The sequence below is a fragment of the Bos taurus genome, chromosome 7 (assembly GCF_002263795.3).
Source record: "Bos taurus isolate L1 Dominette 01449 registration number 42190680 breed Hereford chromosome 7, ARS-UCD2.0, whole genome shotgun sequence".
In the NCBI taxonomy this organism is placed as follows: Eukaryota; Metazoa; Chordata; class Mammalia; order Artiodactyla; family Bovidae; genus Bos; species Bos taurus.
This window is the reverse complement of record NC_037334.1, coordinates 93,822,544-93,836,141: the sequence shown is the minus strand read 5'-3', so window position 1 is coordinate 93,836,141 and position 13,598 is coordinate 93,822,544. Positions and strand designations below refer to the sequence as shown.

The window sequence follows — 13,598 nt, the reverse complement described above, 5'->3', positions numbered from 1 at the left end:
AGCAAAGCCTTATACATGGAAAACAGGATGGCTAGGTGGGAGTACAAAAAAAGAAAGAGAAGCTACAGAGCAAGTGTTCTCAGAGTGTGGTTTCTAAATCAGCAGCAGCATCACCTGGAGCGTGTGAAAAATAGAAATTCTTGGGCTCCACCCTAGACTCACTGAATCAGAAGCTTTGGGGGCAGCTCACCAACCTGTGTGTTAACAACTGTCCAGATAATTCTGTTGCCTGCTATAGATTGATCCTAACATAACAAGCCCATTTAAAAAGTTACTTACGAGCTTTGTGATCTTGAGCAATTTATTTAACATCTTTATACTTTCAAGGTAGGTGCTAATGTTGGGGCTTTCCTCACAGAGTTTAGAGGATTAGCACAAGTACAAGAATGCGTATAACAGTATCTGGCACAAAATGAACATTATTTAATTTTTTCTATTATCATTGTTAGAACTTGATGTTTGAAAGAAAGATACATATAAAAGGTGGTTTCCAATTCTGGGAAAAGTACGAATTGTCTCTTACTGATGGATCAAATTGTCTATATTATTCTTACATTGATCTTAGAGTCAAGCTGTTCAGAGGAATCACCTCCTGACTTCCATAGTATCGATACTTTATTTTTCAGTTGAAAATCAGTGTTATTGCCGTTTTTCTTAAAGAATACTTTCACATTGTCCTTCACTGATAAATAATTTACCTTTACTGAGCCTCTTTCCTGATGATAGTTTCTGTGATGATTAGAAATAACATATGTAAGGCTTTTTACCATATATGATGTGTTCGGTGAATGTGTTGTTGTCTAGTCACTAAGTCACGTCCTATTCTTTTGTGAACCCATGGACTGTAGGCCCACCAGCCTCCTTTGTCTATGGGATTTCCCAGTCAATAATACTGGAGTGAGTTGCCATTCCCTTCTCCAGGGGATTTTCCCAACTCAGGGATCAAACCAGGTCTCTTGGCAGGCAGATTCTTTGACCACTGAGCCACCTGGGAAGCCCTCAGTAATATATACATATCTATATACATCTATATACATATATATGTATATAACTGAGTATATATATTCTTTTTCATCTTCTTTTCTATTATAAGCTATTACACGGTATCAAATATAGTTCCCTGTGCTATATAATAGGCCCTTGTTGTTTATCTGTTTCATATATAGTACTGTGTCTGTTAATCCCAAACTTATGCCCCCGTGTTCCCTTTCAGTCACCATAAGTTTGTTTTCTACATCTCTGAGTCTGTTTCTGTTTTGTAAATAAGTTCCCTTGTCTCATTTTTTTAGATTCCGCATATAAGTGATATCATATGATATTTGTCTTTCTCTGATTTACTTAGTATGATAAGCTCTATGGCATTGTATCACTCTTTTTGTGACTGAGTAATATTCCATTGTATAAATGTACCACATCTTCTTTATCCATTTGTTTGTCAGATATTTAGATTGCTTCCATGTCTTGGATATTGTAAATAGTGTTGCTACGAACATTGGAGTGCGTGTAGTTTTTCAAATTAACATTTTTGTCTCTTCTGAATATATGCCCCAGAAGTGGGATTACTGGTAACTCAGTTTTGCTTTTTAGGGAACTTCCATACTGTTCTATGTAGTAGCTGTATACCAATTTACATTCCCACCAACAGTGTAGAAGAATTCCCTTTTCTCTACATCCTCTCCAGCATTTATTATTTGTAGACTTGTTGATGTCTTTCTTCTTACTCTTATCTTCCTTTCTGTACATCACAACCCAGGCACCAGTAGTACTGGACCCAATGCAATGCAAGATGAGTTCTAAAATATTGTGTTTGTGAAAGTGAAAGTGTTGGTCGTTCAATCGTGTCCAACTCTTTGCAACCCCACATACTGTAACCTGCCAGGCTTCTCTGTCCATGGAGTTCTCCAGGCAAGAATACTGGAGTGGATAGTCATTCCCTTCTACAGGGGATCTTCCCGACCCAGTTATCAAACCCCAGTCTACCGCATTGCAGGCAGATTCTTACCATCTGAGCCACCAGGGAAGTTTTTTTTTAATTATAATATAAAAATCAAAGACATCTAGTATTTATATATGCAAAGAAAAGCCAAGTTCGGTTTAATTTTTCATGTATTTTTTATTTACCTTTTTTCAATCATAAATATTTTCCTGAAATAAATTAGAACAACAGAGCCCAGCATTGGTCATTTATATCAAAATAGGTTGACAGTAAACTCTTGATAATGTCTTCAATTAATTTTTTATCCATGGAATTTTCTCAACTCAGAGGGTTTGTTTTTTTTTTTTTTTCCCGTATATATTGAACCTAATGCCTTTTTTCCTACCTGAACTTAAATTGTTGAAGAGAGGTGAATTTACTCTGAAGAGACAGGAGTGGCCTAAGGAGCTGATGGTGACTGGTGTGAAGCCTAGCCCTGGCTCGTCACCCCTAGCCTGCTTTCTGATGCCACTGTCTGCCTCTCGTGTCTCATCACCCGTGGTATATGGCACATGGTTGCCTCTTGCATTATAGGCACAAGGCAAATCTCTGTTGAGTTGGCAAGTGAAACCCACTTAAAGATTTTTTTTTTTTTTTTTGTGGCTTGTAGGCCTTTTGAGGGAAGATAGTATAAAAGATGATATCTTCCCAAGGGTCCCCAAAGTCATATTTAAAGTTTGAAGGAAATATGACTTTGCCTTTATGGCTGGATAACTATTCCTTAGGTGAGGAAGGCAGCTAATAAGGTAAAATAACTATAGAATTTGCTCAATGAGGAGCTATCACACCTGGTAAATGGCTTCCCTAAGTCCAAGGCCTCCCCTCCTCTCTGTTTTAGAATAATGAGCTCGTGAATACCGCTTGCCAGGTGGGTACAAGATACTATTATCACCACAGCTATCTCTTTGCATATTCATTTTAACATATCTTCACAAGTATTATAATTTTCCTACCTGATAAAGAAGTGTTAAGAGAATCTTACTCTTTATTTTTTTAATAGTATAAAAGAGGAAAAGTGTTCAATCCCTTTTGAAAGGTTATGATTCAATTAGAATTATATTAGGAAGCATATACTCAGGTATCTCAAATCCCTCTTTTTGATAATGGCATTATTTTATTCTAAGGCTAAATTTTTAGAATTCATTTTTTAACATGTTAATTACAAACTGATAATGTAATATCTCTATCATGGCATATCTTTAAAAAAATGAAATACTGATTCTCAGATACAACCTTAGACTGTAGTAAAAATGAATTGTTAACTTCAAGATTTTTCTATAGGTTAATTTTTGGTCATGATAATAGAAAGTAACACCTATGATAATAGATATAATTAACTCTACCAAAATTTGAGACTGAGAAAAGGATATTAAGAAGATATTTCATTAATAATGTCCCATTAGCATACAGTACTTAAAATTTAAACCTTATTTCATTACACTAGAGATGTCTTTTTATTAAGATGCTCTTTAAGAGGGTCAGCATATCTGTGTATTTATAACTGGGAGTTAAACCAGCATAAAGCAAAAGTCAGCTGGGAAAATACTCAGAGATTTGTCCTGGGTACATTTCTCAATTTTGGCTGAATTCAAATGTAAGCCATTCTTTGATTGGCATCTTCAAATAACAGTGGCTACATCAGGAGTCAGATACTCTCTCTCTCATGTTCTCAGTCAGGTAAACAAAATAACAAAGAGAGAAAATAGGAGAGGGACAGGAGTATTGTACCCAAGTATCTACCCTTGGCAAATGGATGAGAAGTCTGATCCCTTGTTGTTGTAATACTGACAGCTGCTGCCAGAGAAGATGGGATGGAGTGTGGGAGAATTTTGTTATCATTTAGCAGTACATTTAGGTAGCACCCAGTGGAGCCGGTGTTGGCCCCAAAATCATAAAAGGGTAATAATAGAAGCAGATTCTTTTTAGTTTCTCACTGACCCAGAAGAATAGCTTCAAGATGACTTTATCTCCACCCGTTTCAGCCAGTGTATGTGAAGCAAGAAGATATTTGCTATGTGCACCCCGCCAAAGGGAATAGCAAATTTCCAAGTCACATGGGGGCTGAGGGTGGGTTGTGAGCATTTATTCTCTCCATAGGTATAGTTGTCTTAGACCATAATTACCAATCCTCTCAGTGGGTGCAAAATTAAGCATAACAACTTTCTTGGCCTAAAACAGAAAGAAGATACAGAAAATGCAGCTATGGTCTGCACTGCTAGTATTATACTAGCAATTCAGTCTTTTCTAATCGAGTGACTTGGTCATCATGTCCCACTATCAAAGCAGTGGCCACTTAGTACTAATCTGTGTGTTTATGTAAGTTCATGAGCAGCAAGAGGGTTAGTTATTACTCCTCAGTTTATTTTCTCACCATACCCAGGGCCTATGTCTTAGTGGGCAGAGTAGTCTCTAAATCTTTCAAGACCTTTTATCATACGGAATGAGTGATGAGATTATGAAGTAGAACCCATTCTTCTTGCAAGGGGAAGTAGAAATTTCTAGAAGATATTATAATACAAGTCTCCTCAGTGAGAGGAAGATCTTGAGACCTGCTCATCCGACTTCTGCTCAAGTCAGGTAAACCAAGGCAGAGGGCCTTAACAGGTTATCAATGAGAACGAAAGGCTTCAGTGGATCTGGGAAGCTCTTAGAATTACATGCAAGACATTGTTTCTGTGAACATAGGTGCATAGCTTTTGAGGTTCTAAAAAAGATGATGACCACACACAGAGAAACAAAACCAATGTTTTCAAGGGTTGACACAGCTAAGCAGCAGTGGAAGGTCTTAGAGTGGATCTAAGATCCACTAAGTAGATCTAAAAATCTAAGATCTTAGAGTGAACCATTAAACTTTATAAATGTTCAAGCTTAGAGATGGAGCCTATTAAATAACAGTGATATTTAAAGTAGTTTACAGGTCTTTGATATAATGCTTATGGTTGTTTCTCCCGAAGATATTAATATTAAAATTGACGTATTTTATTAAATATGACTGTTAAAATTGGCATTTAATGGTTAATGTTAAATTCATTTACTATTAGTATTTTACTAAAGAAGTTTTTTTATGGCCAGGGAAAAAAGTCAAATAAAATAAGTTAAGAGCAGTTGGTATTGTCTCTGACACTTAACCAGTGTTTCTCATTTTGAAGTCATTCTTCACAGTAGACACTATGATAAATAATGAGAATGCAATATAAGGGGAAAAATGTCTGCCTTTAAGATTAAAGTTTGAGGAGACAATGCCCAAACTAATAATTATAAATGATATAGCAAGTGCTGAAATAAAGGTACGTGCAGTGAAATAGGGAGGATCATAGAAAACAGGCAACTCAGCTGGCCAGGCTTCTCAGAGGAGGTGGTCATAACATCACACATTTATACAGCCCTTACTAGCTCTCAGGAACTGCTCTTGTATTTATTCAGTTAAACCTTGTACGCTGGTGAAGCATAAAGATATTAAGGAATTTGTGGAAAGTTAGTAGGGAGCAGGGTCAGGATTTGAATTCAGGCCCTCAGGTCTCACAATTCCCTGTTAACTGCTATGCTACCTCTTACGCTTCTTGTAGTGGCGCTAGAAGTAGCAGCATGCCGCGTAATAAAACGTGGAGGGGACTTCCTGGCGGTCCAGTGGTTAAGACTTTGCCTTCCGAGGCAGGGGGTGTGAGTTTGACCCCCGGTTGGGAAACTAACCCATGCCTCATGGCTTAAAAAACCAAAACATCAGATGAAAACGATAACAAATTCAATAAAGACTTTAAAAATCATCTGCATCAAAAAAAAGTAAAAGAGAGATGGGGGAAGAAACAAAAATAGGGAAAGAGCTAAAGAGAGGGGGAGCCCAACCTCCATCTTCGAAGAGTTTGAACATTTCCTGAATTCAGATTCAGTTAGCTTTTTGAGGCTCCGCATTTCCCATAGTTCTGTTTTCATCCTCTCACCGTGCAGAAAAGGGGTCCTGAAGTTTATGTGCGGGGTATCTCATTGTCCACATATCCAGATGTTCATGTATCCCTTGGGTCTGGTTGCACTTTAACTCAACTTCAGAGTTATTCACTTCCTCCTGTTAGTCCTCCAGTCACTCAGTTTATTTTAAAGTTTTATTTCACCCTATCCGTTTTGGGTGGTACATATAGAAACTTCGTCAAAAGAGATAAGGTATTGAATTCCGTTTTGAAAAGTAAGGTAGAAATATTCTTTGTCTCTGCCTCAAGTGCCTCCCTAGCCATATAGATGTGGGAAATACATAAAGTTATGAAAATAATGCTGTGGGAAGAGCGAGAGGGAACAGCTTTGATTTCTTCGCGGTGAGTGTGACAAAAAGCCATGCCTGCAGGTCCTCCATGATTTCCGTCTACTAACCAGGCTCCCATAACAATGAAGGGATATAGGGTTTGCATCCGGTTTCTTTCCCTGCTGTGTGGCTCCTTGGAACAGGTGCTCAGAGAGGCACAGGGCTCCTTCTGGCCGCTGGAACACTCGAGTGGTCTCTGCAGCCGCGCCTGCTCTCAGGAAGTGACTTGGGTACTGGGAAGGTTCTGCTTGTTATTTGTTCCTAAGCAGTGTCTGCTGACTCCTTATTGCAATATTGTTAAAAAGTTCTCTTTACTGGAACAAATATCTTCCATTTGGATTATGTCATGAATTTCATCCGGCAAAATGAGACTTTCAATAGCTTTTGTGTGTCGCCTCTTTTTTTAACATCGCTTGTCTGGTGGCACCAAGAATACTTCCTTGCTGAAAATGGATCCATTTACAGTCAATAATAGGGTGGCTAGTGTTCGTTTTTCTTGGGAAAACGAAAATGTGCACCTTTTATCCTATTATACTGATCCACCAGCTTCAGATTATCTGATTTTGCTAGCTTCTCATTTTCTCCTGTATCTTAATGCTATCATTAACAAGAATTCTGTTGCTAATGGTTTTGGAAAATAATATGTGTACTTTCAGCTGCACCCCACATTTTTATGGTCTGTCTGATTTAGCTGGACTTTGATATTTATTCCAAAAGCTGCTTTGTTGCAGATCAAATGTGAGGAGCTTTAATGTCCTAGATTTATTTTCAGTGTCCTTATTTTTGCTACAAGATAATGGAGTTAATATTTTAACTATTAGTTACTGGGTGAATAGCACTTCTAAGTATATAATTTATAGTATATATCCTCTGAGTGATATATCTATGTGTGTGTGTGTGTGTGTGTGTGTGTGTGTGTGTGAAGTGAAGTGAAAAGAAGTTGCTCAGTTGTGTCCGACTCTTTGCAACTCCATGGACTGTAGCCTACGAGGCTTCTCCATCTATGGGAATTTTCCGGGCAAGATACTGGAGTGGGTTGCCATTTCCTTCTCTAGGAGATCTTCCCGACCCAGTGATTGAACCCAGGTCTCCCGCATTATAGGCAGACGCTTTACTGTCTGAGCCACCAGGGAAGTCCGTGTGTGTGTCTGTATGTATGTGTATATAAGGGGCTTCCCTGGTGGCTCAGTGGTTAAGAATGTGCCTGCAGTGCAGGAGACCTGGGTTCTATCCCTGGGTCAGGAAGATCCCCTGGAGGAGGGCATGGCAACCCACTCCGATATTCTTGCCTAGAGAATCCCATGGACAGAAGAGCCTGGCAGGCTGCAGTCTATGGGGTCGTACAGAGTCGAACACGACTGAATCGACTAAGCAGCAACAGCATGTGTATATAAATATAAATAGAAGAGAGAGATTTTCTATTTTTAAAAACAAAAGATCTATGAATATCTGTGAATTTTTTAATGATAGAGTATTTTCTAAAGTATAATTTTACTTTTTAAACACAAAAAAATGTGTCTTAGTCTGTTGTATCACTATGCTTTATAAAGTTTCCACTTCATCATTGTTTTTATATCCTTTTGCACACATTTTCTATTTTAGAAATAACTTTGAGATCTATTTTGTCAAAATACTGACAAGAATGTATATATAATACTGTAATCATTTGTCTGTTGACTTACATATTTATTGTTTTGATGGGATTAAGTATGAAATCTTTTTGTTTTTTATTTTGTTTTTTTTAGCTATTTCTAGGGATTGCATACTTTTTTTTTTTTTAACTAGTATTTTTGAGTGTCTACCTTGTGCTGGATTCTTCAGGTACTATAGTGAATAAACTGGACATAGTCTCTGAACTCAAGGAAATCATTTTACATTTCTGATGAGTGTGCCTAAAGAACTCTAATTATTCTTTAGGTATTTTTTGAGGACAAGTTCTTCTTTTGCCCAGGGAAAATGTATAGATACATAATAATTCATTTACCTTAGCAATTCCCAACAGACATTCCATATTTCTTCCAAAAATGAAAAAAAAAATCTTAAATAAATTTTGTGACCTTGGAAAATGGGGAGTTTTTTTTTTAAGTCATTGATGTTTTATATATGTAAATATATGTTTTATATATATATAAGAGCACCTCTTTAGTTGACTTGCTAAGACTAAAATCCAAGTTTTCTAATGCCTAGAGAGTGCTTTTCAACCACGAAGGTTTTTAATTAGATCCCTCAGGTAGTAGTCTCAAACTTTTCTGTGCAGAAAACTCACTTGGGGCATTTGCTTAAAAGAGATCTGGAGATGACCTAGGAATTTGCACTTTTAATAAAACACAAGGTCCTGGACCACTGTGTCCTATGACAGCCATGGATGGACTTCAGGTGGTCCTGTTCAGCCCTGAAGCTATGACTACATGATTTTTTTTTTTCAATAAGAGAGTCTAGAAGAATTTTGAAGACTTTCATTAGTTTCTCAGAAAATCCTGAAAAATAACAAGATGCTATATGGCATTGTCGACTCAATGGACGTGAGTCTGAGCAAACTCTGGGAGATAGTGAAGGACAGGGAAGCCCAGTGTGCTGTAGTCCATGGGGTTGCAAAGAGTCAGACGCTACTGAGCAACCCAAACAGCAACAGCAATTGGGAGCAAGAGTTTATGAGTGGAAAAAGTAGCAATAAGAACCCCCAAGGAAAGGCCTAAAATGGGGGAAACACTACACAGCAGCTGTAGATACTCAAGTGGGATTGTAAACCAGACCCCAGAACAATGTCCCCTCAGCTGCTGTTTGAGAAAATCTTAGAAGTTGACTGACATGTTGGTGAACTGGTGTTCATTGGTCAAAAAAGCTAGAGAAACATTAAATCTTTAACATTTTTAATTTATTATAGAACTACATAGACTTTAGTATACTAATTTGCACTGTGAATAACTTTTATTTTATATTTTTTTTGGCTATGCTCTGTGGCTTGTGAAATCTTAGTTCCCCTAGATCAGGGATTATTGAACCCAGGCCCCTAGCAGTTAAGAGAGCAGAGTCCTAACCATTGTACTACCAGGGAATTCCTTGTGAATCACTTTAGAGAATATTTCAGTTCAGTTCAGTCGCTCAGTCGTGTCTGACTCTTTGAGACCCCCAGCACGCCAGGCCTCCCTGTCTATCACCAACTCCGGGAGTTCACTCAAACTCACGTCCATCTAGTCGGTGATGCCATCCAGCCATCTCATCCTCTGTTGTCCCCTTTTCCTCCTGCCCCCAATCCCTCCCAGCATCAGAGTCTTTTCCAATGAGTCAGCTCTTCGCATGAGGTGGCCAAAGTACTGGAGTTTCCGCTTTAGCATCATTCCTTCCAAAGAACACCCAGGGCTGATCTCCTTCAGAATGGAGTGGTTGGATCTCCTTGCAGTCCAAGGGACTCTCAAGAGTCTTCTCCAACACCACAGTTCAAAAGCATCAATTCTTTGGTGCTCAGCTTTCTTCACAGTCCAACTCTCACATCCATACATGACTACTGGAAAAACCATAGCCTTGACTAGCCGGACCTTTGTTGGCAAAGTAATGTCTCTGCTTTTCAGTATGCTATCTAGGTTGGTCATAACTTTCCTTCCAAGGAGTAAGCATCTTTTAATTTCATGGCTGCAGTCACCATCTGCAGTGATTTTAGTATGTAGTAATTCCTGAATCTATCTGATCATAGAACCCTTTTCTAATGGTTACATCTTTGAGAAATGCCTTTAACAAAGGGAAAAACACTAATCGCTGAGTGCAGCACAGAAATAAGTAACTGTCTTCAAAACCTTGTCATGAAGAAAAGTTTAAAATGTGTCCTTAATATTCTAAATGATAGATAGAATTTTATATTTTAGAAAAAAATTAGTAAAATATATAGGGGGAAAATGCCCTCAGCTATATGGTTATTTTTATTTTTTACATGAACTTATTCATTGTTAGTTGATAGTGAATTTAATGCTGTCTTGCTCTAAAGTGCAAATTTAGTTTTTTCCTTTATACTTTTCTTAGGATTTAGGAGAAATTTGTATTTCCTAAGAATCATAGAGCTCATTCTATAGTAAAACAATAATCCTTGTTTCATACATTTTATAACTATAATTGGTGGCCAGCTAAACATAGTTGCCTGTGTGTAAACATTTATGTCCCAGATTTCTTGAAGTAAGACAGTTCTACAGTGATAAAACAGAAAAACCAAATAGGTAAAGACCAGATCAGCTTAAAGGGGGAAAGCAAACTCCTGGATTGATTGCATCCAGATAAGGTTTAATGGAGAGGTGATTTGGAGGAGAAGAGCAAATTGAAACTTGAAAGAAAGAAAAGGAGATTAATTCAGTGAAGGCAAAAGCAGAAGGAACTCCTGCTGGGGAAAACCCCATCCTAGCGTGGTTAACAGAGAAATATAGATATGCTTGGGCAGATAGAAATTATGAACTGAGGTGTGATGATTAAAACAGTGTTGTTAGATACTGTGGGGAAGAATCAGCTTCAGCATCAGTCCTTCCAGTGAATATTCAGGACTGATTTCCTTTAGGATTGACTGGTTTGATCTCCTTGCAGTCCCAAGGACTCTCAAGAGTCTTCTCCAACACCACAGTTTGAAAGCATCGATTCTTCGGTGCTCAGCCTTCTTTATAGTTGTCTAAATCAGAAACTAACAGTTATGCAATAAATAACATTAGGTTTTAGACCTTATTCAGTTCAGCTTAATTCAGTCACTCAGTCGTGTCCGACTCTTTGAGACCCCATGGATGTAATTCTTTGGCGCTCAGCTTTATAGTCCAACTCTCACATCTATACATGACTACCAGAAAAACCATAGCTTTGACCAGATGGACCTCTGTTGGCAAAGTAATGTCTCTGCTTTTTAATACGCTGTCTAGGTTGGTCATAACTTTTCTTTCAAGGAGCAACTGTCTTTTGATTTCATGGCTGCAATCACCATCTGCAGCGATTTTAGAGCACCCCAAAATAAAGTCTCTCACTGTTTCCCCATCTATTTGCCATGAAGTGATGGGAATGGGTGCTGTGATCTTAGTTCTCTGAGTTTTAAGGTAACTTTTTCACTCTCCTCATTCATTTTCATGAAGAGGCTCTTTAGTTTTTCTTCGCTTTCTGCCATAACTGTGGTGTCATCTGCGTGTGAGAGGTTATTGATATTTCTCTTGGCAGTCTTGAATCCACCTTGTGCTTCATCCAGCCCAGTGTTTCGCATAATGTTCTCTGCATAGAAGTTAAATAAGCAGGGTGACAATGTACAGCCTTGACGTACTCCTTTCCCAATTTGGAACCAGTCTGTTGTTCCATGTCCAGTTCTAACTGTTGCTTCTTGACCTGCATACAGATTTCTCAGGAAGCAGGTCAGGTGGTCTGGTATTCCCATCTCTTTCAGAATTTTCCACAGTTTGTGGTGATCCACACAGTCAAAGGCTTTGTCATAGTCAATAAACAGAAATAGATGTTTTTCTGAAACTTTTTTGCCTTTTCAATGATCCAACAGATGTTGGCAATTCATTCTCTGGTTCCTATGCCTTTTCTAAATCCAACTTAAACATCTGGAGGCTCACGGTGCACATACTGTTAAAGCTTGGCTTGAAGAACTTTGAGTATTACTTGGCTAGCGTGTGAGATGAGTGCAATTGTGCGGTAGTTTGAGCATTCTTTGGCATTGTCTTTCTTTGGGATTAGAATGAAAACTGACCTTTTCCAGTCCTGTGGCCACTGCTGAGTTTTCCAAATTTGTTGGCATATTGAGTGCAGCATTTCACAGCATCATCTTTTAGGATTTGAAAGAGCTCAACTGGAATTCCATCACCTCCGCTAGCTTTGTTCATAGCGATGCTTCCTAAGGCTCACTTGGCTTCCCAATCTAAGATGTCTGGTCTAGATGAGTGATCATACCATCATGGTTATCTGGGTCATGAAGATCTTTTTTGTATAGTTCTTCTGTGTATTCTTGCCACCTCTTCTTAATATCTTCTGCTTCTGTTAGGTCCATACCATTTCTGTCCTTTATTGTCCCCATCATTGCATGAAATGTTCCCTTGGTATCTCTAATTTTCTTGAAGAGATCTCTAGTCTTTCCCATTCTATTGTTTTCCTCTATTTCTTTGCATTGATCAGTTAGGAAAGCTTTCTTATCTCTCCTTGCTATTCTTTGAAACTCTGCATTCAAATGGGTATTTCTTTCCTTTTCTCCTTTGCCTTTCACTTGTCTTTTTTCAGCTATTTGTAAGGCCTCCTCAGACCACCATTTTGCCTTTTTGCATTTCTTTTTTTGGGGGATGGTCTTGATCACTGCCTCTTGTACTATGTCATGAACTATGAATCTACAGTTCTTCTTGCACTCTGTCTATTAGATCTAATCCCTTGAATCTATTTGTCACTTCTACTATATAATTGTAAGGGATTTGATTTAGGTCATACCTGAATGGATGGTCTATTGGCTTTCCCTACTTTCTTCAAAGGTCTTCCTTACTCAGATTTCACCAAATTACCCTAATAATGTTCTTTATAATAAGATAAAATACTGATCATGTATTGATTTCAGTTGTCATATCTTTTTAGACTCCTTTTGACTAGAACATTTTCTAGTCTTTGTGTTTCCTAACATGACACTTTTGAGGAATACGTCAGCTTTTTGGTAGAAAATCCCTCCGTTTACTTTTATCTTATACTTCCTTGTGACTAGATTCAAATTATGCCATACCTTAAAAAAAAAGAAAAAAAGAATTGTATAAGATATGATTTTGCAACAGCAAATCACATTTCCTATTAATAACTCTGCATCATTTAACATAATTACTTAATTGTCATGTTTGCATCAAACAATACACTTATCTCTAGCTTCCCAGTGGGGGAGGGGAATGATTCTCCTAGGAGATTTTATCTGTATTTACTAAAGAAAAAACTTGATTTAATCATTAAGGATCTTGTTAATTTTGATGGCTTAAGGAGTCATAGATTGTTCTAATATTGAATGAGAAAACATATAACATGTTCAATATTTTTGATCTACTCTTTTTACAGTTACTCCTGAATACCCACAGAAAGGAAGAAACTTCTTCCTCTCCTTAGATGAACTCAAGTTCTTATCACAGCTAGTAAAATCATTTTTGAAGTTGGAAAAAAATGTCCAGGAGTTGTTTGAAGAAATGTTCTTATGGCTCCGGATACCCAGGAATACTTCAGGTAAAATGCTCTTCTGCATATCTATAATTCTCTCTGTTTTTGCCTCCTGCTAATTGAATCTATACCATTACCTGAAAAAACATATATATGTGGTAGAATTTACAATAAATATTAAGTATAAAGCACACTGTGGAATTA

General features: G+C 37.7%; 1 protein-coding gene across 2 annotated transcripts in view; it reads left to right on the top strand.

Moving 5' to 3' along the window:
• MCTP1 (multiple C2 and transmembrane domain containing 1) overlaps positions 1-13,598 on the top strand; it is a 1,071,916-nt gene that overhangs the window by 756,290 nt on the left and 302,028 nt on the right. For both annotated transcript variants that reach the window (XM_059888261.1, XM_010807608.3), the window contains one exon: positions 13,299-13,460. In XM_059888261.1, coding sequence (XP_059744244.1) covers positions 13,299-13,460 — 162 coding nt within the window. The remainder of the gene's footprint in view (positions 1-13,298; positions 13,461-13,598) is intronic.